This window comes from Kogia breviceps, chromosome 18 (genome assembly GCF_026419965.1).
Source record: "Kogia breviceps isolate mKogBre1 chromosome 18, mKogBre1 haplotype 1, whole genome shotgun sequence".
NCBI lineage: Eukaryota > Metazoa > Chordata > Mammalia > Artiodactyla > Physeteridae > Kogia > Kogia breviceps.
The window spans coordinates 58,007,180-58,031,971 of record NC_081327.1 but is presented as its reverse complement, the minus strand read 5'-3'; the positions used below and the strand labels follow the sequence as shown (position 1 = coordinate 58,031,971).

At 63.4% G+C, this 24,792-nt stretch overlaps 1 protein-coding gene across 21 annotated transcripts in view; it reads left to right on the top strand.

The window, feature by feature from the left end:
* Nucleotides 1-24,792, top strand: part of ANKRD11 (ankyrin repeat domain containing 11) — a 170,365-nt gene that overhangs the window by 138,530 nt on the left and 7,043 nt on the right. For 10 of the 21 annotated variants that reach the window (XR_010837803.1, XM_067019506.1, XM_067019507.1 and 7 more), the window contains 7 exons: nt 488-632; nt 6,462-6,600; nt 13,993-14,163; nt 14,276-14,479; nt 15,167-15,309; nt 17,826-17,973; nt 18,254-24,708. Coding sequence is in view for 20 of the 21 variants with exons in the window: in XM_067019506.1 (XP_066875607.1) it covers nt 546-632; nt 6,462-6,600; nt 13,993-14,163; nt 14,276-14,479; nt 15,167-15,309; nt 17,826-17,973; nt 18,254-24,708 (7,347 nt within the window). In the remaining variant the exon portion in view is untranslated. Of the gene's footprint in view, nt 1-487; nt 633-6,461; nt 6,601-13,455; nt 13,553-13,992; nt 14,164-14,275; nt 14,480-15,166; nt 15,310-17,825; nt 17,974-18,253; nt 24,709-24,792 lie in introns of all 21 variants that reach the window. The other 11 variants (XM_067019503.1, XM_067019501.1, XM_067019502.1 and 8 more) reach the window with 2 other exon arrangements.

Below are 24,792 nucleotides of genomic sequence, written 5' to 3'. Positions count from 1 at the left end.
AGGGTAGAGCCCGAGGGCCCTGACATTCCCCAGCGGTGTCACTTGCCTGCCTTCTGGGCGTTTTCCTCGCGGGAGCTGGGGAGTTCGGGGTGCTGGCTGCTTTCTGGGTGGCAGAGTAGCCCTCATCCTGACCTTCTGTTGGGGGTGGGGGCAGGGGGCTGTTCCGCAGGTGACACAGGTGGCCGAGAGGGTGGTGGGTGTGATCCCCTGGGCCTCGAGGTGTGAGCCTGCCCGTGGCCAGAGGGTGCCGCCGCCGAGCACGTGTGGCGCCCGACCCCCGGAGCAGGCCCCGCGTGCACACCCCGGGGTTCTGCTGTTCTCCGTGGCGGAGGCTAGACGTGCCGCTGCCGGGGCTGCCTGCCCGGCCGGCGCGTCACGAGCGGCCCCTGCAGAAGGCTGCTGCGTCCGTGCATCACGCATCACCGGCTGGAAGCACCCGGGTGTCGTGTGTTTCACGGACCTTAACCCCGTGTCCTCTGTTTTGAAGCAGACGGTTGACGATGACGCGATGGCGGCGTGAATGAAGGCCTGGTGAGGAGGAAACGATGCCCAAGGGTGGGTGTTCTAGAACCCCACAGCAGGAAGAGCGTTCCCTGAGCAGCGACATGGTGGAGAAGCAGCCCGGGAAAAAGGTGAGCTCGTCCTCCCGCGCCCCTCCGCGTGGGCCTCGTCTGGACCGGGGGAGGGCCAGGGCTGCCACTGTCGCTTGTCCCTCTGCAGCGGGCAACGTCTGTGCCCGGAGACCCTCTTCGGGCGGCAGTGGAGGAACTGCTGTGGTCTGGGTGGCCGCGGAGGACACGTCTGGCTTTTTTTAAGGATGTGTTTGTTATTTGCGGGCCAAAGTGGAGCTTTAACCAGTAGGTCCGTGGACAGAAGTTGCTGTCTGAGAGAACCCCGGTTCGGCCCCACGGTCTGTCCCTCAGGACCGTGGGTTCCTGTCACATGGCTGCTGGCAGACCGAATCTGACGGTTGCCGTGCGAGTGGCGCCGACCTGAGACGCTGCTGGGTAATGGTGCTCCCCCTCTGCTTGCGGCCCACATGAACAGGAGAATGGGTTGTAAATACGCATCACGGTGTCCTGTCCATGTGCTGGTGCCCTGGGCCCGGGGGTGTGTGCTGTGTGCCCCACAAGCTGTGACACCCCGTGCTCCCTCCAGACTGTTCTTCGAGGGACCCCCAGGCTGGTCTGCAGGAGTTACAGACTCACAGGCTTCCTGAGCGAGGGCCCACCTGCAAAGGCGGCCTTGCCCGTGCTCTGCGTGGGGTGCTGTGACCCGTGCCCTGGCCCCCCTCGAAACAGGAGGAGGACGCTGGGTGTGGCTTGTTGCTGCTTTGCCCCGTGGTTTTACGAGCAGGTCTGGGAAGAGGCCTCGGGCTCCCGGCTCCTCCCAGCGCTGGGAAACTCTGGGAGCGCTGGTTCCCGGGATCGCAGAGGAGTCCTCCGAGGAGAGAGTAGGAGGCCACGTCTAGATGCTGAATTCACAGCGAGGGTGGTAGGGGCTGGGGTCCGTGGATCCACAGCCCCTGGGAGCCCCGGCTCCTCTCAGGGCCCCAGACAGGCCTTCTGGTGGCAGCGAAGGGGTCAGGGTGTCGCCGCCCCAGGCGGACTCCTGCGGTCCCAGTGACACTGGGGGATTTTGCTCCCCGTCCGTCGGCCCCGCGCCCGCCCCGCTCTCTGCGCGCCCCCCGCGACTCCCGCCCCCCACAGGGCAGTGCTGTCCGCCCTGGGCGCTCCCCGGGCGTGGCCGTGTGACACCGCAGGTGTGCACGCAGCTTTCGCAGGGGAGGGACGGGTCAGGCCTCGAGAGAGAGGAGCGCCCTGACTGGAGCGGGGAGGGCGGCTGCGTGCCCGCAGACGACAGGGCCGTCTGTGGAGGAGGCCCCGGAGGTGCGCACGGAAGCCGCGGGGAGCGAGGCCCGGGGAGCGAGGCTGCGGCCCGAGCAGCATGCGGAGCGCCTTTTCTGTTAGCCAGCGGTCGGATGTGGAAGTTTAAAAACACGCGTGTGGTAGCGTGGCGGCAAAGCTACAGACCCTTTAGGGCTTAACCGGATGAAAGATGTGCACCCGAGGCCTGTAGAGCTTTGCGCTGTGGGAAGTTCAGGCCGAGCCGAGCCGAGCCGCGGGGATGGAGCAGGGCTCGCGGGCCACGGGCGGCTCCGCGGTGCTCAGATGCCAGCGCTCCCCCAGCCAGTCTCATAGAGCCGTGGTGGTGCGCCCCGAGCCCCTGAGGGCTTCTGGGGAGAAACGGATAAGCTGCTTCCGAAGTGTGCGTGGACATTCAGAGGACCTGGCCACAACCACAGCCACCTTGAAGAGGCAGGAGGGAGTCGGAGGCCCTCAGCCTTGGCTGTGAAGCTGCGGGGCGGTGGGGACAGGTGCGCAGCTGTCCTGGGGAGCAGGGTTCCCACAGGCACCCAAGTGTGTGCTCAGCTGCTTGAGTACAAGGTGCTGAGGCCGCTCCGTTGGGAAAGGGTCATCTTTTCAGCACACGAGGGTGGGACGGTCGGATCCGCCTCTCTGTGCCGCTTCGGGTGGCTGGTAGAGTCCGCATTCCTGCTGGGTTCTGTCGTTGTCGGTCGTTTACAGGTAAGACTCAGTTAGTCATTGTCAAGGTGGTTCCAGGGCAGGCGTGTGGGGTGCGGGCTAACAGCCAGCCCTCATCTGTCTGTACGTGGTGTGTGGGAGCTGACTGAGCATCCGTGGGGACACTGGCGGCTGGGGCCGCGGGCTGCACCTGTCTCCCCGCCCCGGCAGTTTGCAGGCTGTGCCAGGGTCTGGCACGGAGGTTGAACTGATAGAGGTCGAGCCTGATAGAGGTCGAACTTGACGTCTAGATATCCTTTTAGCATTGAGGAAATAAACACACTGTGGAGTGTGTACGGTTGGTCCCTGTGATGGTGCCTGGGTACTAGTGAGGGGGGCTCAGCGAGCTCTGCCCTGCTCTGCTCTGGCTGAGGGTTAAAAGCTTTCTGTGAGCCCCTTTAGTGAAGTAGAAATGCACATTTCCTTTCTAGAGCCTGGGATCACGGTGATCCAGACCAGGCTCTCAGGACACCCCCCTCCCCTGCAAGCAGCCCCCGCGGTAACACCCCACCCCCCGCCCACAGGGGAGGCGGACTCGTGGCGGGGATCTCTGCTTCCTTCCCACGGACAGGCCCTCGCTGCTGGAAGGAGGCTCTTCCAGTGTGGCTGCGCGGTGTCCGTCGGAAGGACGTTCAAGCAGCTTCTCTGCCGATTCCTGTGCTGATACGTATCTGGGTTCTTTCCAGTCCGGGTGTGATGTGAACATCCATAACGTTGGGGTTTTTTTGTGGAGGCAGCAGATAAGAGTTTAATAGTTGGTCAGAATGACTGCACAGTTCTGCACCCCCAAAGCCTAGGTCAGGTGGGCCCATCCGTGCTGACACTCGGTGATGTCAGTTTAATGTGTTTTTTTCTGTCGTCCACTGGTCTCCTGTACCGTCCTCTGCAAGCTCTCCGTCTGTGATCCATCTGGACTCATTTTTTTGTTTTGTGCTGTAAGGGAGGGTCAAGGTTTCTTTTCTTCCCTGTGGATATCCACGTGGTCCTTGTCACTGGGAAGACTGTCCTTTCCTGCTGGGTTGTAGCGGAGCCCTTGTCACCAGTCAGGTGGGGCTCAGCTTCTGCTCTTTGCTCTGAACCTCTGGCCCTTGGGTCCAGCACCACCTGTTGTGACTCTGTAGTTGTACGGTCTTGATACACCTGGCAGTTTAATTCGCCCATCTGCATTGTTCTTCAGAATTGTCTTTGCTACTTTTGACCCTCTGCGTTTCCATGTACGTTTTGGAAAAAGCTGGTTGATCTCCACGAAAAGCCTACTGGATTTTGATGGGATCGCTTTGAATGTAAAGATGAGTTTGGGGAGATTTGCTGTGCTAACAGTATTGAACAGTGTCCCATAAGTGGGCCTCCATTTTTATCAGTCTAATCTCTGTTTTCTCAGTAATGTTTGTAATTGTCTGTGTAGAGGGCTTGAACACCTTTTGTTAGATTCATTCCTATGTATTTAATGTCTTTCGATATTAATACGTCATATTTCAGCATGATTTCCTAGTGGTTTGTAGTATATAGAAACCAACCACTTTCTGTGTGATTGAGCTGCTCATTCACTTCCTGATTTGAAGAGTTTAATTGTAAATTCTTCTGGATTTTTTCCTGTGTAAAACCACAGCATGGTAAGGTGAATACTCCTTGTTAGCCCTCAGGAAGAAGAGGGGGCGGGGCTGGCCCCGTCTGACCGTGGGGGAGACCCCGCCCCCCGAGGCGTGTTGTCGCGGCGGGTGGCACCTTCCCACAGCTGTGGGATGTTCCGTCTGTGGCTGCCCTGGAGGGGATGCACCCATCTGCCTTTTGATGGGCGGTCGCTCGCTCTTTCTTTTACCGTCATGAACAAAACTGAGTTTGTGTGGCACGTCACTCACTCCCTGGACCTTGTTAGAAGCTCTGAGTGGCCCCAGGCAGCGTCCGAGGCCACTGCTCTGCCGGTCCGGTCAGCCGTTCTCGTGGGAGTGCTGGCGTGGCCTCCTGGTTTTAATTGGCGTTTTCCCAACGCCCAACACCTTTCCAAACGTTAAATGGCTGTATGGATGTTTTCTTCTGACAAGTGCGGCTTCAGATCTTTTGCTCATTAAAAAAAGGTTTAGTTTTTCAGTAGATGTGGTGAGTGTAGGCATTCCTGCCTTGAACTCCTTCTCGGGGGGCGGCACCCCATCTTCTGCACCAAACCTGTGTCAGGTGGGGGACGTCCTTCCCCACGGTGTGCTGGGAGTTGGTCTCAAGACCTCAGGCCTTTTCTGCAGCTGTGGAGATGATCATAATTTTCCAGCCTTTTTTTTTTTTTTTTTAAAGCATTTTTAAAATATTTATTTATTTGGCTGCACCGGCTCTTAGTTGCAGCCTGCAGGATCTTTAGTTGTGGCATGCGAACTCTTAGTTGCAGCATGTGGGATCTAGTTCCCTGACCAAGGATCGAACCTGGGCCCCCTGCATTGGGAGTGTGGAGTCTTAGCCACCGGACCACCAGGGAAGTGTCCCCGTCCTTTGTTTTCTTAATGTGGTGAATTACATTGATTTTTAAATTTCTTGCATTTCTGAATACGTTGCTATTGTGATTTGTGTTATCTTTTTTTGTGTCTGTCGATCAGATTAACCAACTGGGCCAGGAGTTTTTTTGGTGGCAGGTTTCTTATTACAGTTTGGGGCTTTCACTGGTGGGTGCTGCTCTCCTGGCAGGGGTGGCGGGGGGGGGCGGCGGGGGGGACAGGTGCGTGCAGGTGGTGACAAGCGGGCCTGTGTCCTGGTGCTCCTGGCACCGGCTCGGCCGAGGCTCGGGCTCTGCCTGCCGGTCCCTCTTTGCGCTCCAGCTGCCCTCAGAGCTGGAGGCGTGTTGTAGCGGGGTACTCCTGGTCACCCAAGGGTGTCTCGTTGCCTGCGGAGACTGGAGGGCACGGCGTGGCAGTCAAGTCAGGGTTGGGTTTCCCCTCCCAGGAGCACCCGATCCCCCAGTGCCGTGAGGGCTGCCGTGAGGGCTGCCGTGAGGGCCGTGTGTTTGCCTCCGCCTCCCCAGGGTGGATTCCAGAAAGAAAGCCTGCCGCTGGAGAAGGGGCCACCTGGCAGTAGCAGTGCCGTCCTCCACGTCAGCAAGGCAAATTGGCCGGCCCGTGCGGTGCGCTGCGCTGCGCTGCGCCGCGCCGCGGGCTGACGAGCCGGGCGCTGGTTAGCCTGAGGCCCCGCTGAGCGCCCGCAGCCCACCCTCAGGGCTCCGCGTGCTGCCCTTTCTGGGCGGGGCATGTCACGTCCCGAGCCCCCTGACCCCCCTGACCCCCCCAAGGTGGCAGGTGAGGCAGACGCCCGGCTGGACCTCCCAGGTTGAGGCTGGAGTTCGGGCTCCTGGGTCCTTGTAGGTCAGCAGGGCCGGGCGCGATCCGGCCGCCCTCCAGCCAGCTCCTGCTCTGGGCTGGGCCGCCTGCATTGGGCTCTGCTCCAGGGCTGCTGCAGCTGTAGGATCCGTCCCAAAGACGGCCCTGCAGTGTCACAGGCCTGTGGTGGCCAGAGGTGGCTCAGGCACAGGGCAGGCGAGGGATGACACGCTGGAGGGGAGCCAGCGTCTCAGTGCAGACATACTCTCCCGTTCGGTGGGAGACTGGGCCCCTTCGTTCACGGCCACGGGGGGAGAGTTTGCAGTGGAGGGCGGGCTCCGTCTGTCAGCAGGCCCCTCTGAAGGTGCTTTTTCCCCGTTACTGAGTACGTCTCTGGGAACACGAGGCGGGAGGCAGCAAGGTGGCAGGGCCGTGGGTGCGTCTGAGCCTGGTGGGCAGGAGGGTGTCTACTGCCCACATAAGAGACTTGCTCTCCTGGCACGTGAAGTCCTAGCAGACCTGAGGACTTTGAGAGTCTAACTTGGGGGCCAACGGCTGAAAGCGTCACTCTCTTTTCCAGGATAAAGATAAAGTTTCTCTAACCAAGACCCCAAAGCTGGACCGCAGTGATGGCGGGAAGGAGGTGAGAGAGCGAGCGACCAAGCGGAAGCTGCCCTTCACCGTGGGCGCCAATGGAGAGCAGAAGGACTCGGACACAGGTACCGCCCGCCCCCGGCCCCGCCCTTGCCCCGGCCCCGCCCCCGCCCCCGGCCCCGCCTTTGCCCCCGGCCCCGCCCCCGCCCCGCGCAGACCCTGGACGGCGGCTCCGGGCCGCCAGGGGAGACTCCCTGGCAGAGAGCTCCCGCAAGTGTGCAGAGAAGCCACGTCCCCCAGCCCCAGCCTGCCTAGGGGCCTCCCGTGCATGCGTATGACAGCGGCTCCTCTCCCTCAAGGAGGGCCTCTGGAGAGCTTTACACGGGAGGGTAAACGTGTTTCCCCTCAGAGCTACAGAAGCACGTAAATTAAACCCAGTTGTTTGAAATAGAGGCCAGAGGGGGCTGTGAAAATGAGCAGGAGCCATGCAGCCTTCCTGCGCGTGCGCGCTGCGGGTGTGCTGGTCACCACCACGTGGTGCGCGCGCTTTCAGCTTGGTTCCATCTGAGCTACTTGCAGGGACACGTGCTGGGTCCAGGCCAGAGCCAGCCGGCTCACACTCCTCCTCTGGGTCCTGGTGTCCCGGGCCTTCCCTGCCTGCTGGTCATCTGACTGCAGACCCCCTAAGCCAGGGCGGGTGTGGGCTGGATCCGCAGAGCCGCGAGGGGGGCCCGGGTCCCCCAGGATGCAGCCACGGGGGAAGGAGCAGAGGTCCTGCCGTGATCGGGCGGAGGGCGGGGGGGCTCGGCTGCACGTGAGGTTTCTGTCAGGTCTCAGGAAAACGGCAGGCACAGAAACGAGAAAAATGTGAGAGAATTGGGAGGAATGGCAGGGGACAGCCTGGAATGAACGTCTTCACTCACAATGCCTCCTGCACGCGGCTCCCCCCAGGCGGGTGCCCCCCGCGCCCGCAGCCACTGAGCAGAGACCTGGGGTAGTTGCAGGCTGGTGAAGCAGGTTGGCTGGGTTGGTGGTGCCGACGGGTATGGCTGGGGTATGGCTGGGGTCCGGGGCAGGAGGCTCAACCTCTGCGGGGTCCTTCGCAAGGGGAGGGGGTGGGCCAGCGAGGAGGACAGAGGAGGTGGGAGTCCTCCCAGGGACCCTGTGCCTCGGGCTCTGGGTGCAGAAGAGACAGGCCAAGCTCAGGCTTGGGTGCCCGAGCCAGTTCTGGTCCTGGAGGGTGTGGCGTCGCTGTTTGGTTGCGGGCTTCCTGGATGCTGGGGGTCGGCAGGTCGGTGTCCTCCTCCGGGATGTTCCTGCCCGCTCCCGGGAGGAACTGCTGCCCGAGCACAGGCGGGCGGGGCGTCCTCGGGGCTCTCTGCGGTGTGCTGGTGTGAAGGTGGCCTCCAGCAGACCTGGGGGACAGTTGGCACCTCAGCACGAGGCTCCAGGCAGGTGGGAAACTGAAGAACGTTTTGCAAGTGGGATTTTCCAGGCAGGGACAAAGTCTAAATATATGGAAGGTACAGCATTTGTCCCCTTACTGTTGATTGTCTGTCCCTTTGGGGGCCAGTTTTACTGTACCATTGACCCTTGAACAGCACGGCTGGGAGCTGCATGGCCCCACTTCTGTGCCGGTTTTTTCAGTAGTACACAGTGCAGGAGGAGGAGGGGCCTTCGACCGGGTGACTGTGTCCTGCCCATCCGGCCCCCCGGGGTTCAGGGGCCGACCGTGCAGCTTTCTTGTACATCTGCTTTGGTCATGTGGCATAACTGGTCTCCAGTAGCTGGGAGCGTCTCATCCTTCGGGCCAGGACTGGGCACCTCGCCTGAAGCGCTGGGCACTGACCCCCTCCCTGCCCTTCCTGGTGAGCAGCCAGCCGCCGGGCCGGGCGGAGTGAAGCTCTTCCCCCGAGAGGCCGTGCTTCCACCAGGTGCCATCTGCCGGCCCGCCCCAGGGCAGATGGGGAGGCTCTTGTACGGAAGTGCCAACTCTGGTGAGCGCCGAGCTAGGGCGGCTGAAGGTCCCCGTGTTCCCACGTTCCCTCCCTGCCTACTGGCTGCTGCCGTGTCCCTGCAGCGCCCCCTGCTGGGAGGATGCAGCCTGGCGCTCACGCGGTGGTTCCAAGTGGCCAGTAGTTTCTCCGGCTGTGCTGAGAGGGGCAGGCTGATGAGCTTCTTCCCCCAGAGACCCCGGGCTCCCCGGGAGCATCCTCCTGTTTCCTGGTCGCCAGGAGGCCCACAGTGCTTAGTCTGGGCTGGGGTGTCCTCCCTGGAGCTCAGGCCACCAGTGGGCGGGCACCTGCGGGCAGGGAGCGGGAGGGGGCCCTCCTGCCCGGTGCCAGTCTTGGTGGGACCACGATCTGCTCTGCTGCCTGCTGCTTGTGTGTTTAATATCCCCGCAGCATAAACGGACACACACCCACACACCTCCTGCTGAGGTCCGTGTGGATGCAGCCCTGCAGGCTGCTCGCTCAGCCTGACAGCAGCCCTCCCCACCTCCCACCGGGAGCCCCCAGGGCCCTCCAGAGAGGGGCCTGTCCTCAGCTCCCAACGTTTCTTTGCTTCTACTTCGTGCTGGCTCTGCAGTGAGGATGTGTAAGCAGCTCACCCGTCTAGGGCTGGGATTTGGGGATGGAGGCGGTGGGCACGCAGCTTCGCTGGTGGGCAGGGCCTGTTGGGACTCCTGCCAAAGGTGCCCTGCGTGCGGGGATTCACTGGCGCTGGGTTCTGAGCACGCCCCCTGCCGAGTGCTGGAGGCCACGTGGGTGACCGTGCAGGGGCTTGGCCGCCTGCCAGGCATGACACGCTGTGAGTCGCTGGTTGGGAGGGCATGTGCCGCCCACACTGTGACCCTGGAGCTCTCGGGACCCCAGAGCGGGCAGGACTGGTGTAGGACGCTGGCCACCTCCATCCCGGGCCAAGTCTAGAGGGAGTGGCTGGGCCCACTTCTCTCCGGTCTGGGTCAGGGTGGCCACTGCACCCGATGAAGTCCCGGGTGTGGGTGTGGGGAGCTTGAGGGGTGGTCGGAGGCCCCCAGGCAGGCTGGGACCAGCGGGATGGACGATGCTGTCCGTGCGTTGCTGGCGGTCTGGATTGTGATTTGCTGCTGTAGTGAAAGCGGGGGTCAGTGGTTGGGAAGCCCTTCTGTCTGGGCCCTTTCTGCCCCCTCACCTCCGTGGATTCTGGCCTCCTGATCACGGTCGCCCGTGGGGTGGCTCTGTGGTCCCCCTTACCTGGAGCTGGAGCAGCCACCGCGGGGGGAGTGAGACGTGGGCGTCCAGCCTGTCCCTCTCAGCCCGGGGACTTGCTGAAGGCCACACAGACCGCTTTCTTTAAATGATCAACGCTGGAACTTTTCTCAGAAAGGAAAAGGAGGAGATACAGAGCAGGAAACCGGAAGGAAAGCCGGTCGTCACCACAGCCTGAATGACGGTGCCCGTGTGGGCCCAGTGTCACTTGGAGGCTTGGAGTGTAATGCGGGGAGGACCCCGTGCGGCCCGTTGCCTGACGGGGTACCTGTCACATGTGGACTGTGCCTGGGCCGGCTTCTTGGTCAGAAGCCTGTGTCTGTGACTGACCGTGGAGGTCAGGCCCTGTGTGGTGTGGAAGGTGTGCTCTGAGGCCGAGGGATGGGGGACGCTCTTGGGACAGCAGGTCCCAGTGCAGACCAGCCACCTCCCGTCAGCCTGCCGTGGGCCGAGCCCTGCAACTTCGTGGGGGACCAAGGACCTCCTCCGCCCCCTCCTCACCACGGGGCAGAGCCGTGACGATGGTGACAGCTGAGCAGTGTCATAGACTTCCCACTGGCAGCAGCGTGGCGTGCCCTGGCTGTCCGCCACGGGGCTTCTGGTGGCAGCGGACGGGCTGAGGGCAGCCGTGCCTGCCGACACCTCCGGCTGGAAGACGCCGTCCCCCAGCCTGGGCGCCGAGAGGGGTCCCCGGGCTCACACCGTCCGGCCCCCACGGGGCTGGCCTTCCCTGGGCCTCCGTGCGCCTTCCTAGGCCCCAGGGCGGAGACGAGGATCGGACCCAGAGATGGCCGCGGCCCGAGGAAGACACCCGAGCAGACGCAGCACGGCGTCCAGAAGATCAGGCAGGGTCTTCACGATGTAAAACGGAGCAAAAGGCAGCAGGAATGATGGCTGAAACGAAGCTTTTGGGGGACAGGTTCTGGCGCTTCCCGGGTCCACCGTGAGCAGGATGAGTGAGCTGGAAGCTGCTGAAACTCAAGACGCCGCCTCGGCTGAGGCGCAGCAGGAAGCAGGAGAGTTGCGGCCGGGGTCCGGGAGGAGCACACGGCGCCGCCGGGGTCCGCACAGGGCGTCGTGTGGAACCGCGGGACCGCCCGAGGGGACACAGAAGGCGGCTGGGAGGGTGTCTGCAGACCACGTCCCGGAAGCCAGAAGCTCGCTCTGTGTCTTTGCTGCCAGGATTCGCCGTGACTTGGGGAGGGTCTCCACTGGATGCCGTCGGTTTTGCTGGGGAGTGAAACTCCCCGGGAGGAGTGGACTCTGGATGCTGCTGGCTCATGAAACGGAGGCCCAGCCCCAGAAGAGGCCACGGGGGCTGTGGGAGGGGAGCAGCGTCGCGTCCCGGGGGTGACAGGCACGGCATTGGGGGAGACCCAGGGACGGCCTGGGGGGCTGGGGACCCCGCGTCTGCTGCTGGGCGACCGTGTCCCAGGAAGAGGTGACGGACACGGCCCCGGGTTCACAGAGGACCAGCAAGGGGAGCGAGCACGGGAACCAAGGCGCCGTGGACACACAGGCCGAGCCACAGGGCTGTGCTTTGCTTTCCTCACGGTGGGGGGGACTGTCCAGGCTCATGAGACCGCCTTCCCCCCACTGCCCTGGGGACACGGCACAGCTGGCGCCCCCGGCGAACGAGGGGGCAGGGCGCGCTCCAGCCCCTGCGCCTCCACAGCACCCTTGGGCCTCGCTCGCCACTCACACGGACCTGCAGGTTTTCTAGTCTACAGCTTGACACGCGCCGCCTGGGCTTCGCGTAACTTCTGCTCCGCTTCCGGTTGGATGTGAGAAACAAAACCTTCGCAGAGCGCTGAGGGAGTCGGGCCGTCGCCCGGGCACCTCCTCTGCCGTGTCCCCATCCCTGCGCTGGCAGGTGGGGCTGTCGCCCACCTCAGGGCAGGGCAGGAAGGAGGTTCTGCAGGTCTCACCTGGGTTGACCCCCGGGTTGGCCCTTGCCAGCAGGACTCAGTGGCTGGGAAGGGGGACCCTTCTGCGGCACCAGCGCCCCAACCTCCGCTCCTCTGTGGCCAGGGTTCCGTGGGTACCCGCTCCGCCCAGGACCGCTAGCCCGGCCAGGCGTGGGCTCTGCAGATCCCAGCAGCTGCGGCACCTGTAGAAAAGTGTGCTCCGCCGCCGAGCAGTTGGCGTCTGAGGAGGTGGGGTTCCATTTGGGGGTTTCTCCTGTGTTGAGCCTGGGGAGGCCAGAGGATTATAGCCTGTTCTCCTCCACGTGTGGGGTGAGCGGGGCCCCTGGGCGGGTGTGGACTCGCGCCTGAGCCTTACAGCTCTCCCAGCCCCTTCCTGAGACCACAGGCCGGTGCCACAGGGCCCAGCTCTGCCGCTGGCATCAGGGTCTCCGGGCAGAAGTCGCTTCTTCGCCGCCACTCGACGGCAGCGCAGGCGAGACTTCCGAGGCGCCTCCCCGGCCCTGGGCGCCCACTGCCTGCACGGTCACTTGAAGACAGAGGTGGCTGTGGCCCTTCTGCTGGCTTCCTCTGGCGTCTCAAATCACGGGCGCGTCTGTCCTGAAGACCCATGCGCCGCGGCGAAGGGGGCTGGTCTGCCTGCTCCCACCCCTGAGGTGACCCGGTGTAGCCAGCGGGAGGCCGCGGGGGTCACGCGCTTCGCTGAGCTCCTGCCTCCGTCCTCCTCTCTGGGGGCTTCGTGTCTCCACTTCCCCTGGGCAGGGCTGAGCGGGGAGCCCCTGAGAGGCCAGATATCTGCCCCAAGTGTCTGAGGCCAGGCTGTGCTTCCTGGGAGGTTGGGCCGAGCAGGGCCCAGGTCACAGGGAGCGGGCGGGGCCACACGGCCTCCCCCTGCCCCGACGCCCAGACCCGTCTGCGTGGCGCTCGGCTCTGGGAGAGCTGCTGTGCCAGGCCCCTGCCCGGGTCTCTCGGGGCTCCCTGAAGCTGCCGGGTGCCAGCTGTGCCCTGTGCAGAGGCCTCCCCGAAGAGCCGGGGCCACGTGCCACCCTTTCCTCTCTGCTTTTGCCGGGTCGTGGGGGAATTGGGGGCGGGGGAGAAGGCGAGCGGTGTCCTTGGTCACCCCCGAGGAGCATCGTTTCTGAATTTCCTCCTCGCTTGGGCCTGTGCCTCGTGCGTTGGTTAAACGCCAGTTGTTGCTGGCGGGGTGGCCTGGGGTGCTTGCGGCTGATCACCTAAGACGCACAGATCGGCGTTGTCAGCAGGGCACCCCTTTAGTCTTTAAAAAGGCAGCTTTAAGGTACTTTTTAAGGAAATAACCGTTTACAGAAAACCCTCGGTAATGGAAAATGGAAAGCGTGACACGCTTGTGGGGCCCGAGGTGGAGAGCAGCCCAGCCCGGGGACGCGGAGAGCAGGGAGAGCCCCTCAGAGACCCGGGCCCCGTGGCGAACCAGCTTCCCTCCCCGTGGTCCGCCCCCATGACCTAGGCGCCCCCGCATCCCCGGGCTCCCCAGAACGCACAGGGCAGCAGGGGAGGGGTCTGAGACTCGACAGAGCCCCAGTTCCTGTGAGTAGGAGGGTGAGTGTGGAGCAGAGTGAGCTTTTGGCTCCTGATCCGTGGAGTCGGGGGTGTCTTTTCTCTCCGTCCCCACTGCCCCTGTGAAGGAAACAGCGCAGTGTTCCTGCCTGAGGCCGGCAGGGTGTTAGGTGAGGGGCCAGAGGAGCGCAGTACGCTTGTTGTGAGGAGGCTGAGGGGCGCCGGGCTGGCCCCGTATCTCGTTAGTGCTCTGTGTTGATGCCTTTAGATGCCTCCAGCTCAGTCCACGCCGTGGTACTGCAAGGCTGGTTCGCTCCTCGAAGCGCCATGGCATGAGATGGAGGCTCCTAGAAGCAAGAAGAAAGGTACAGTACCGCCCAGTCAGCCTTGACCTCTCCGCGGGTCTCTAAGCTGTGTTTGCATTTTACATCTGAACTCTTTGGAGGCGGGGTGGGGAGGAGGACCTGGATCACAGACACTAGGAGCTGCTAGACCGAGGCCCGTCCTGCGCGAGCCGGGACTCGGGGTCGTCCGTCCCGCCGCCTGGCGCGCAGGGCACGGTCCGGGGAGGCACCTGGAGCAGTGGACGGTCGGTGGGGGCCAGGCTTGGCTTCAGTGGCTGGTGGCGAGGTGTCGGAATCGTGTCCCCAGCACAGCTCCCGCCGGAAGAGGTGATGACGGGATCGCCAGCTGTCCCTCCCCTCCCCCGCAGGCTGTGAGGCGGGGGCCCCGTGCTGCAGGTGAGGCTCCGGAGTCCGAGGGCTCCGTGGCATGAAGTCTCCCCTCTCTCCTCCACGCCTCGCAGAGAAGCAGGGTCCCGAGCGGAAGAGGATTAAGAAGGAGCCCGTCACCCGCAAGGCCGGGCTGCTGTTCGGCATGGGGCTGTCCGGGATCCGCGCCGGCTACCCGCTCTCAGAGCGCCAGCAGGTGGCCCTCCTCATGCAGATGACGGCCGAGGAGTCTGCCAACAGCCCAGGTGAGCCCCGGGGGCGGGTGGTCCTGGGGCCGGGGGGCCCTCCCGCGGGCCAGTGGCCCAGCCCCTCAGCTCCCCCCCGGTAACCTCCGCCCATCCTCTCCTCGGCCTGCAGTGGACACGACACCAAAGCACCCCTCCCAGTCGACAGTGTGTCAGAAGGGGACGCCCAATTCTGCCTCAAAAACCAAAGATAAAGTGAACAAGAGAAATGAGCGTGGAGAGACCCGCCTACACCGTGCGGCCATCCGGGGGGATGCCCGGCGTATCAAGGAGCTCATCAGCGAGGGGGCGGACGTCAACGTCAAGGACTTCGCAGGTGAGAGCTCGGAGGGAGGGCTGCGGGGCAGAACCCCCTCTTACGTAGGATGATTTGCTCTTTCTGTGTGTCCAGAGCTGTGCACTGAGAGAGGAGCGTATGTGAGACCAGGAGACCTTCCCGTGTGGAATCCTAGGTTTTCCCACGGCCCTGGGTGTTGGACCTAAACCTAGTTTAGCACTTCTTTTCTTTTTAAAAAGCGATTTTCCTAAGTTGCATTTTTCCAAAGCCCTGGGGTCTGTCCACGGGGCAGCTCTGTGTGCGCGCCGACGTGCGCCAGCCGCTCCCCGCGAGGCCTCAGCGCGTGCTCACGGAGGCCCTTCCAGACCCGCGGCCGTGGCCACCGCTCTGCCTGCCTCCCTGTCTGCAGACGGGGCCCATCCTCCCTGTGTGTTGACAGGTGACTTGGGCTGAGGCTGCCCCTGGTGCCCGACGCCCTGTGTTCATTGATCCTGTGCCCTTGTCAGCCCGGTGGGCCACGTCCCCCTCGCAGATTCTCAGTCTGTAGGGTTAACCGCTGGAGGTCACCGGCAACCCAGAGGCGCCCAAGTAAAGACCACTCGGCGTTTCTAGGCTGGGTGCCCACCAGGCCTCTGTCCTGTCCTTAGCGCTTCCCGAGTGCCACCCAGAGGCGGGAGTAACCTTCCTGAGGGTTAAATCACGTACGTGCCGAGTGTCTGTTTCCAGGCTGGACTGCGCTGCACGAGGCCTGTAACCGGGGCTACTACGATGTCGCGAAGCAGCTGCTGGCCGCCGGCGCAGAGGTGAACACCAAGGGCCTGGATGACGACACGCCCTTGCACGACGCCGCCAACAATGGGCACTACAAGGTGGGTGCCTCCCCGCAGACCCCACGGCAGGCCCGCCGGTGGACTGCGCACCAGCCCGCAGCCGCCTGTCTCTGTCCTTCCTGTTTGCGGAGTGACCAGGAAGTGCTCTTTGACGGGCCCCGCCTCCCCCCCGGCCAGGTTTCTCATCCTGGGTCAGCACCTGGGAGGCCTCTCGCGCCGCCTGTGGCTTGCGTGTCGGGGCCCCGGCCGCTCACATGCGGTCGGCCGTCAGGAGGCAAGAGTGGTCGTACCCGTACCCAGAGGAAGGGGAGCTCTGTCTGTCCTCGTCCCTGTGCTGCTGCCCGAGCCGGCAGCCTGGACGGGGGTAGACGACGTGGGGTGAGCAGCCCAGGAGCCGCAAGCGCCTGGGGCACGGCCCCTTGGGTCCGATGCAGGAGCCGCACGTGTAGGTGAGGGTCTGGCCGCGGTCATCACCACAGCGTCCGAGGGGCCCCTGGCCAGACACGGGACGGCGCGCGTGACGAGGACACATGGCAGCTGTTTGAGTGCGTCTGGTCTGTCGTGGCGGCCCCGCTGGTCACTGTAGGCGGCCGTCAGGGAACCGGCGGTGCGGCCAGTGTGAAAATGACGCGTTGGCGCGGGGAGAGATTGGGAGGTGCTCTGAGCTCAGGGTGCCGAGAGACCTGGGACACCTGAGCACTGATTACAGAGCTGACATCAGGAATCAGTTAACGTGTTAGGGAAGACGATGGTGTTATGGGGTTTTTGTTGTTACTGTTTCTTAAGAGCCATTTTAGAGAAGTATGCTGAAAAACTTTATGAGATATCTGGGATTTGCTAAAGATAACCGGGGCAGGCAGGGACTTCCCTGGTGGTCAGTGCTTAAGAATCCGCCTTCCAGTGCAGGGGATGCAGGTTTGATCCCTTGTCAAGGAACTAAGATCCTACATCCTACATGCCACGGGGCAACTAAGCCCGCGTGCCGCAACTAGAGAGAAGCCCACGCACCACAGCAAAGAGCCCACACGCTGCAACGAAAGGTCCCACCTGCCACAGCTAAGACACGACACAGCCAAAAAAAAAAAAAAGATACCCTGGGTAGTGGGCAGGTTTGGGGTATGGGTGAAATGAGGCTGGCTGGCTGGTAGGTGATGAAGCTGGGAGGGAGAGGGCCGCCACCCGAATCTCTGCTTTTGTAATTGTCTTTAAATTTGTTTATTAGGGAGCAGTCAGAGCCGTGGACAGGTGTGGGCTCTGCAGAGGGGAGAAGGCTGAGGGCCAGGAGGTGGGAGGTGACCCTGGACTGTCCGAGCGGGCTGGTGGCCTCCAGGGCTGCATACGGCAGAGACCCTTTCTCGGCCGGAGGGAGGGCAGCGTGAGGGGACTTAACCTGCGTCGCTGGTTTCAGAGGGAGGGGCCGTAGCCGGGAAATGTGGTGGCCTCCAGCGGTTGGGGTGTTCCTCGGCTGACAGACAGCAAGGACACGGGACCACAGCCCTGACCCTGGCCCCACGATTGTCCAAGACCGCGGTGATTCGTCGGAGGGCAGGGGAGCGCCTGCCCAGGAAGCAGCGTCCTGCTCCCACCACGCAGACCCAGGTGCAGCTGCGTGCGGTCCAGGCTGAAGTGGAGGCTGCCGTCCCGTTTGCCAGGCCCCTGGAGGAGGCCGTGGGTTCTGCCCCGGCCGCCCGAGTGAAGCGAGGATCGAGATGGAGCGAGTCACACAGAATTCTTTGGTTTCCCGGTGCATCTGGACGTTGTCCGCACTGGACAGTTGCTGTTAGGTGTGCAATAGCGGTATCTATAAACAGTTTGCACTCCTTCGCTAAGAAATACATTATTGCGGAGCGTCCCTGGCGGTCCAGTGGTTAAGAGTCCACGCTTCCACTGCATGGGACACGGGTTCAATCCCTGGTTAGAGAACTAAGATCCTGCATGCCGTGCCATGCGGCCTTAAAAAAAAAAAAAAAGAAAGAAAGACATTATTGCTAAAAAATGTAACTGTCACCTGAAGCTCCAGGAGTCGTGATCTTTTTTGCTGGCGGAGGGTCTGAAGTACGGCGAGAACTACCAAAATGTGACACAGAGACACCAAGCGAGCAGATGCTGATGCTATTGGGGAAATGGCGCCAGTAGACCTTCAGTCTGTAGACAACACGGCATCTGAAGCGCAGTAAAGTGAGGTCTGCTGCCGTCCTTGCGGTCAGTGGGTCCTAGGCATGGCTTAGCGACAGGTGATCTTATTTTCTGCAATAAACGAAAACATGCAATAAACCTGCTTGCACTAGCTTGGTCTTTTTTTTCTCTACCGTGTAACATGCCCCCGCCAACCCCCCACCCCCCATAAAAGCCTCCCCCCCGAGTTGCAGGAACCCGGCAGCGCGAGGGGAGCAGCCTGTGTGAGTGGTGGGTCTGTGGTGGGAGGGGCCTCGCAGGCAGCGCGGACGCGAACCGCCTCCACCCCTTGGCCCTGCGAAGGGGCCGCAGTTGGGCAGCGGCGTGGTGGCCGCTCAGTGTTTCTCAGGGTCCCTGATGGGCCTCTCACTGCTCCGCAGGTGGTGAAGCTCCTGCTCCGGTATGGAGGGAACCCTCAGCAGAGCAACAGGAAGGGCGAGACGCCGCTGAAGGTGGCCAGCTCCCCGACCATGGTGAACCTGCTGCTGGGCAAGGGCACCTACACGTCCAGCGAGGAGAGCTCGGCCGGTCAGTGCTGCGGGCAGCGGGCTGGGCAGGTGGCGCCGCCGTGGTCAGCAGGGCTCTCCTGGCAGCCTGCTTGGACGCCTGCTGCTGACGGGAGCTTCCGGACCGGGAGGAGTCCCCCCTGAGCTGGGGTGGGGGGCGTCCGTGCAGACCTCGGTGTAGCCCCTCTGCCCGGGGCCGGCCTCATCGTGAACTAAGCCAGGGGATGCGCTTGTTCGGCGGGCGCCCGCAGCCCCTGCCTGCAGCCCCTCTGACCTCCTCCTCCTCCTCCCTGTCCCCGCAGAGAGCTCTGAGGAGGAAGACGACGCGCCCTCGTTCGCACCTTCCAGCTCAGTCGATGGCAATAACACGGACTCCGAGTTTGAGAAAGGCCTGAAGCACAAGACTAAGAATCCGGAGCCCCAGAAAACCGTGACCCCCGTCAAGGACGAGTATGAGTTTGACGAGGACGACGAGCAGGACAGAATCCCCCCCGTGGACGACAAACACTTGCTGAAAAAGGATTACAGGAAAGAAACCAAGTCCAATAGTTTTATTTCTATACCCAAAATGGAAGTGAAAAGTTACACTAAAAACAGCACGATTGCACCAAAGAAGGCGTCTCATCGCATCCTGTCGGACACGTCAGACGAGGAGGACGTCGGTGTCGCCGTGGGGACCGGGGAGAAGCTGAGACTCTCGGCTCACACGATGCTGCCTGGTAACAAGACACGGGAGCCTTCCAACTCCAAGCAGCAGAAGGAGAAAAATAAAGTGAAAAAGAAGCGAAAGAAAGAAATCAAGGGTAAAGAAGTACGGTTTGGGAAGAGGAGCGACAAGTTCTGCTCTTCCGAGTCCGAGAGCGAGTCTTCGGAGAGCGGCGGGGACGGCGGGGACTCGGCGGGGAGCCCCGGCTGCCTCAAGGGGTCTCCGCTGGTGCTCAAGGACCCTGCCCTGTTCAGCTCCCTGTCCGCCTCCTCCACCTCGTCCCACGGCAGCTCCGCCCCCCCGAAGCATAACCCCAGCCACGCGGATCCGCACGCCAAGCACTGGCGGACAGACAATTGGAAAACCATCTCCTCTCCAGCCTGGTCCGAGGTCAGCTCCTCATCAGACTCCACGAGGACGAGACTGAGCAGCGAGTCTGACGGCTGCTCCGAGGCCTCCAGCGTGGAGTCGCTGAAGCCGGCCAGGAAGAGGCAGGAGCACAGGAAGAGGGCCGGCCTGCAGGGCACACTGCCCGACAGGAAGAACTCCTTCCATCCCGGCGGGGACGGCGCCATCCCCAAGCTGGACAAGGAGGGCAAAGTCGTCAAGAAACACAAGACGAAACATAAGCACAAGAGCAAGGAGAAGGGGCTGTGCTCCGTCGGCCAGGAGCTGAAGCTGCGGAGCCTCGGCTTCGAGTACGAGGACTCCAAGCAGAGGGCAGACAAGGCGGCCCTCGTGGATGACGCGCCCGCCGAGAGCAAGCTGAAGGGCCCGAAGCACGAGCGGGAGCATCGCAAGAGAGAGGAGAGGCTCGGCAGAAGCAAGGCGGAGGACAAAGAGTGGCTCTTCAAGGACGAGATGATCAAGGCCTCCCGAGAGGAGAAGTCACTCAAGAGAATCAGGGACCTGAACAAGGAGGGGGGCAGGGCCTTCCGGGAGGAGAAGGACCGTTCCATCAAAGCCGACAAGGAGAAATCGCTGAAGGAAAAATCTCCCAAAGAGGACAAGCTGAGGCTCTACAAAGAGGAAAGGAAGAAGAAGTCCAAAGACAGGCCCTCAAAATTAGAGAAGAAGAATGACTTTAAAGAGGATAAAATTTCAAAAGAGAAGGAGAAGACCTTCAAAGAGGATAAAGACAAACTCAAAAAAGTGTACAGGGAGGATTCTGCCTTTGACGAATACTGCAACAAAAGTCAGTTTCTGGAGAACGAAGACACTAAGTTCAGTCTTTCTGATGATCAGGGTCGGTGGTTTTCTGACTTCTCCGATTCATCCTTCGATTTCAAAGGGGAAGATGGCTGGGACTCTCCGGTGACGGACTACAGGGACCTGAAGAGCGAGTCTGTGGCCAGGCTGATCCTGGAGACGGTGAAGGAGGACAGTAAGGAGAAGAGGCGGGAGAGCAAGGCCCGGGAGAAGCGCGTGGACAAGGACATCTTCTCTCGGAAGAAGGACAGGGACTGCCTGGAACGGGGCTCGGAGCGGAGGCGAGAGCACGCTGCCGACAGGCACAGGGCCGTGCCCGGCTACCTCTGCGAGAAGGACAAGAGGCGGCGAGAGTCTGCGGAGGGCGGCCGGGACAGGAAGGAGCCCCCCGAGGCTGCCAGGGAGCGGAGAGAGGGCCGTGCGAAGCCCGACGAGGTGCCCAGGGAGGACCTGAAGGAGTACGGCTGCGAGGGAGTCTTCAAGGACAGGCCCGACTGCGACTTCGGGAAGAGCCTGGAGCCCTGGGAGAGGCATCACCCGGCGAGGGAGAAGGAGAAGAAGGAGAGGCTAAAGCTCGAGAAGCATAAAGAGAAGCCCAGTGACAAGGACAGAAACGAGAAACTGATCCCGGAGAAGTGTCAGAAGGACAGAGAGTTTGAGAAGTGTTTCAAAGAGAAAAAGGACACCAAGGAAAAGCATAAAGACGTGCATGGCAAAGACAAAGAGAGAAAAGCATCTCTCGACCCAGGTAAGGACAAACGGGAGAAGACTTTCCCCGGAATTCTCTCCGAGGACTTCTCTGAAAAAAAAGATGAGAAGAAGGGCAAAGAGAAAAGCTGGTACATTGCAGATATCTTCACTGATGAGAGCGAAGATGAAAAAGATGATTACACAGCGAGCGGATTCAAAGTCGGGGAGGCCGGCGAGGGGCGGGGGGACGGCCCCCCCGAGAGGGAGGACGGGCGGGAGCCGCACGCCCCCGACAGGCACCGGAAGCACTCGGCCTCGGCCGACAGGCAGCACGCGGAGAAGCAGAAAGACAAAGAGATCAGAGAGAAGAGGAAGGAGAAGGGCGCCGCCGCCGACGGGGGGAAGGACAAGAAGGACAAGACCTCGGAGAAGCACAAAGACAAGAAGGACAGGGAGTCCGCGGAAAAGTACAGGGACAGGAAGGACCGCGCGTCGGCGGACTCCACCCAGGACAGGAGGACCAAGCAGAAGCTGCCCGAGAGGGGGGACAAGAGGCCCCCCGCGGAGGACAAGGCCAAGAGCAGGCACCGGGAGCGGCCGGACCGGGAGCAGGGCCGCGAGAGGAAGGCGAGCAAGGGCGCCGACGCGGAGAAGAGCCTGCTGGAGCGGCTGGAGGAGGCGGCGCTGCAGGACTTGCGCGAGGACTCCAACGACAAGGCCAGCGACGCGTCGTCGGACGGCTTCCCCGACCGCGGCCACGACCCGGGCCTCGGCGCCCTCCTGGAGGTGCCCTTCCCGGAGCCCCCGGAGGAGCGGGCGCGGGACAGGGAGCGGCACCGGCACGCCTCGTCCTCCTCCAAGAAGAGCCACGACCGAGAGCGGGTCCGGAAGGACAAGCCCGAGAAGAAGGAGAAGAGCGACGAGGCCAAGGACGCGGCCGGCCGGAAGGACGCGGGCCAGTACGAGAAGGAGGTCCCCGAGGCCGACGCTTACGGCCTCTCCTACAGCATCAAGGCCGACGCAGAGGACGAGTTAGAGAAGACCATCGAGCTGTTCTCTTCCGAAAAGAAGGAGAAAAATGATGCCGAAAGAGAAGCTCCCAAGAAGGTCGAGAAGGAACTGAGGCCTTACGGCTCTAGTACCGTGAGCCTCCCAAAGGAGAAGCGGCGGCGGGAGAAGCGCCGGGAGCGGTGGCGGGACGAGAGGGAGCGGCCCCCGCGGCACCACCGGGAGGAGCTCAAGGCCGCGGCCAGGGACAGGGACAACGCGCCCGGCCCCTTCCGGGACAAGCCCAAGGACGAGGGCGGGAGGCTCGGCGAGGCCAGGCTGAAGGAGAAGGTCAGGGAGAGTCTGGAGAAAGAAAAGGGCGACCCCGTGAAGCTCAGCAACGGGAACGACAGGCTCCTCCCACTCAGAGAGCCCGGGAAGAAAGACGCCCGGCCCCGGGAGAAGCTCCTGGGCGACGGGGACCTGATGATGACGAGCTTCGAGCGCATGCTCTCCCAGAAGGACCTGGAGATCGAGGAGCGCCACAAGCGGCACAAGGAGAGGATGAAGCAGATGGAGAAGCTGCGCCACCGGTCTGGTGACCCCAAGCTCAAGGAGAAGGCCAGGCCCGCCGAGGACGGGCGGAAGAAGGGCCTGGACGGCCCGCCGAAGAAGCCGCTGGTGCTGGACCCTGCCCCGAAGGACAGGAAGCTCAAGGAGTCGGCTCCTGCCGCCCCTGCCGCCGAGAACAAGCCCCACCCGGGGCCCGCTGTGGACCCCCGAGACTGGCTGGCAGGCCCCCACATGAAAGAGGTCTTGCCCGCTTCCCCCAGGCCAGACCACGGCCGGCCCACCGGGGTCCCCACCCCCGCCTCGGTGGTGTCCTGCCCCAGCTACGAGGAGGCCATGCACACGCCCCGGACCCCGTCCTGCAGCGCCGAGGACTACCCCGACCTCGTGTTCGACTGCCCGGACCCCCAGCCCGCGTCCAGCACGCCCGCCAGCGCCTGCTCGCCCTCCTTCTTTGACAGGTTCTCCGTGGCCGCCAGCGGCATGTCAGAAACCCCGGGCCAGACACCTACGAGGCCGCTGTGCACGAACCTTTACCGCTCGGTGTCCGTGGACATCAGGAGGACCCCCGAGGAAGAGTTCGGACTCGGGGACAAGCTGTTCAGACAGCAGAGCGTCCCTGCTGCGCCCAGCTACAGCTCGCCGGGGCAGCACCCGGAGGACAAGGCCCCGGGGCCCCCAGCACCCACCGAGAAGTTCGCCTGCTTGTCTCCGGGCTATTACTCCCCGGACTATGGCATCCCCTCCCCCAAAGCGGACGCCTTGCACTGCCCGCCTGCGGCCGCAGCCAACATCACCCCCTCCCCCGAGGGCGCCTTCTCCGGCTTGCCGACAAAGTCCCCCCCTTCACACAGAGACGAGCTCTTGGCCCCGTCCATGGAGGGCGCCCTTCCCCCTGACCTTGGCATTCCCCTGGATGCCACGGAGGACCAGCAGGCCACCGCGGCCATCATCCCCCCAGAGCCCAGCTTCCTGGAGCCCCTGGACGAGGGCCCCTTCAGCACCGTCATCACGGAGGAGCCAGTGGCGTGGGCGCACCCCGCCGCTGTGGAGCAGGGCCTCCCCTCTGGCCTCATCGGGGGCGCCCCCGAAAACCCTGCCAGCTGGCCCGTGGGGTCGGACCTCCTGCTGAAGTCCCCACAGAGGTTCCCAGAGTCCCCGAAACATTTCTGCCCTGCCGAGTCCCTCCCCCCGGAGCCCCCTTACCCGGTGTCCCCCGTCTCATACCCTCTGTCGGTCCCCGAGCCGGGACTGGAAGTCAAGGACGAGGCCGGGGAGGCGGGCTCGGGCGCGGTCTCTGCTTCAGAAGAGCCGGCCGCGTTCGCCCCTCCCTCCAGGCTGGAGTCCTTCTTCAGTAACTGCAAGTCCCTTCCGGAGGTGCCCCCCGACGCGCCCCCCGAGCCTGCGTGTGTGACGACGGCCGTGGCTCAGGTGGAGGCCCTGGGTCCCCTGGAGAGTAACTTCCTGGAAAGTGGCCACAACCTGCCTGCCCTCGGCCAGGTGGAGCCGGTGCCCTGGCCCGGTGCCTTCCCCGCCACCGAGGATGACCTCGACCTGGGACCTTTCTCGCTGCCGGAGCTTCCTCTCCAGACGAAGGATGTTTCTGACGTCGAGGCAGAGCCTGTGGAAGAGAGTCCTCTCGTTGCTCTGGACAACACCCCCGCGCTCCCCGGCGGCGGGGACGCCTCGGTGGCAGCTGCTGATGAACAGCTGGTGCTGCCTCCCGACCACGTGGCCGCCCGGCTCGCTGCCGAGCCTGCACCGGAGCCCCCAGCGGAGCCGAAGCCGGCCGCGCTGCCCGAGGCCACGGTGGAGGCCGGGGCCGGGCCGGAGGGGAGGGCCCCCGAGGACTCCGACCCTGGCTCTGGCCCCGCACCAGCCCCCTCGGAGCAGCGTCCACCGGGGAGTGGGGACGATCGGGCCGGGGGCCCCGAGCCCTCGGCCACGCCCCACAGTGCTCCCGACGCCCCCGGGGACGGCTCGGCCCAGGCCCGCGCGGCGGATGGGGCCGGCCCCCAGGACAGTGCAGGGCTCGAGGGGCCTGCGGACGGCGTCCAGCCTGAGGCCCCCGAACCGGAACCCAAGGCGACCGCTGAAGCCCCCAAGGCGCCCAAGGTGGAGGAGATCCCCCAGCGCATGACGAGGACCCGGGCCCAGATGCTGGCCAACCAGCACAAGCAGAGCTCGCCGCCCACCGAGAAGGAGCCTGCGGCCGCGCCCGCCCCCAGGGCCAAGGGCCGTGGCTCGGAGGACGACGACCCCCAGGCCCAGCACCCGCGCAAACGCCGCTTCCAGCGCTCCAGCCAGCAGCTGGCCCAGCAGATGCACACGTCCACACGTCAGACGCGGGAGGTGATCCAGCAGACGCTGGCGGCCATCGTGGACGCCATCAAGCTGGACGACATCGAGCCTTACCACAGCGACAGGTCCAACCCGTACTTCGAGTACCTGCAGATCCGGAAGAAGATTGAGGAGAAGCGCAAGATCCTCTGTTACATCAGCCCGCAGGCGCCCCAGTGCTACGCCGAGTACGTCACCTACACCGGCTCCTACCTCCTGGACGGCAAGCCGCTCAGCAAGCTGCACATCCCCGTGGTGAGTGCCCGCCCGGGGTGGGGGTGGGGGCGCCTCCGCCCAGGGCCCGGGACCCTGGACCCGCTGCGCCGCCCTCCCGCTCAT